The sequence below is a fragment of the Megalops cyprinoides genome, chromosome 3 (genome assembly GCF_013368585.1).
Source record: "Megalops cyprinoides isolate fMegCyp1 chromosome 3, fMegCyp1.pri, whole genome shotgun sequence".
Lineage (NCBI taxonomy): Eukaryota > Metazoa > Chordata > Actinopteri > Elopiformes > Megalopidae > Megalops > Megalops cyprinoides.
In genome coordinates, this window is record NC_050585.1 from 53,849,091 (window position 1) to 53,850,468 (window position 1,378).

At 58.2% G+C, this 1,378-nt stretch overlaps 1 protein-coding gene across 1 annotated transcript in view; it reads right to left on the bottom strand.

Annotated features, from left to right (window-relative positions):
- Positions 1-558: 558 nt before the first annotated feature.
- LOC118774054 (ras-related protein Rab-1B-like) overlaps positions 559-1,378 on the bottom strand; it is a 5,270-nt gene continuing 4,450 nt past the window's right edge. The window contains exon 6 of the mRNA XM_036523166.1: positions 559-1,134. Within this exon, the coding sequence (XP_036379059.1) occupies positions 940-1,134 (195 nt within the window). The 3' untranslated portion in view covers positions 559-939. The remainder of the gene's footprint in view (positions 1,135-1,378) is intronic.

Below are 1,378 nucleotides of genomic sequence, written 5' to 3' on the forward strand. Positions count from 1 at the left end.
TCAAAAACCATGACAGGATTTCAGGTTACCTTCAGATCTTATGTATTAAATAACTCATTTTAATATTCACACCCACTCCAGTAAGGTCAGGAACAACATATACAATTAGAGATTTGCAATGAAGTTGCCCTTTAGGGTCACAGTTATTTGGGCACTAAAGGGGACACTACCCTCCACCCCCCCTCACCTCTCTCTGTGTTCTGCATGTAAATGAGAACAGTTACGGACAGGGGCTAAAAGAGCTCTCCCAAATTCCACCTACACCCCCAGCCCCGCCAGCCCCGCCCTGCTTCTGACTGGACTGAGGAACCCTCCCAAACGGCCCCCAATGTGCAGTAACTTTCTGCTGGTCTCTGCCGTTTGGGTCACAGTATTTGGACAATGTCTCAGAGTTACTGTTTCTAACATTCAGTTGGCAGTGGAAAGGATTCAATGAGGATTCACTGGGGGCTGGGGGCTGGGGGCTGGGAGTGCCCCCCCCCCCCCCCCCTCACAACAAGCCCAGGAAATCCCACTGATACATCACAACGCTGCCCCCCCCCCCCCGCTTTCTGTGTGTGTGTGTGTGTGTGTGTGTGAGGGTGTGCAAGTGTGCGTGTTTTGAAGGGAAACTACAATCTAAGGCTAAGATCTCCAGTCATATTGCCTGTTTCCTGCTCTTCCACTGTTTCCTAATCTGTCTTCACTTGCCTTCATGTGGGGGTGGGGGGGTGGGGCAGTGGGGAGGACAGAAATTTAAAGTTTATCCCTCTGCAAGATCTCCCTGTTTCCAGCTCTCTCCGGGGCCACGATCGAAATGAGAGGTCAGTCCCCAGTCCTTCCACGCCACCCCACCCACCTCCTCCTCGGTCCCTCCGAGACCCCGCCCCGGGCCGTGCCCCGCCCTCGCTGTGCCCCGCCCCCGGCCGTGCCCCGCAGAGGGGGCGGGGCCTGGCATTCCTAGCAGCAGCCGCTGCCTGCCAGCGGCACTGGGGTGCTCTCGATCTTCAGGTTGGGCTTGTCGCTGCCGGCCGTGGCCCCGGGGCCCATGCGCTTCTTGATCTCGGCCGCCATGGTCATGAAGGCCTGCTCCACGTTGGTGGCGTTCTTTGCGCTCGTCTCCAGGAAGGGGATGGCCAGCGAGTCGGCAAACTCCTGCGAGCGAGCGAGAGAAAGATAGAGAGACAGCCAGGGAGAGAGAGTGGGGGAGAGAGAGAGAGAGGGAGGGAGAAAGAGAGAGAGGGAGAAAGGAGGAGAGAGAGAGAGAGAGAGTGGGGGGGAGTGAGAGAGGGGAGGGAGGGAGGGAGAGAGAGAGAGAGGGGGGGGGGGGTGTGAGAGAGGGAGGGAGAGAGGGGGAGAGAGAGAGAGTGGGGGAGGGGGGGGGGTGAGAGAGGGGAGC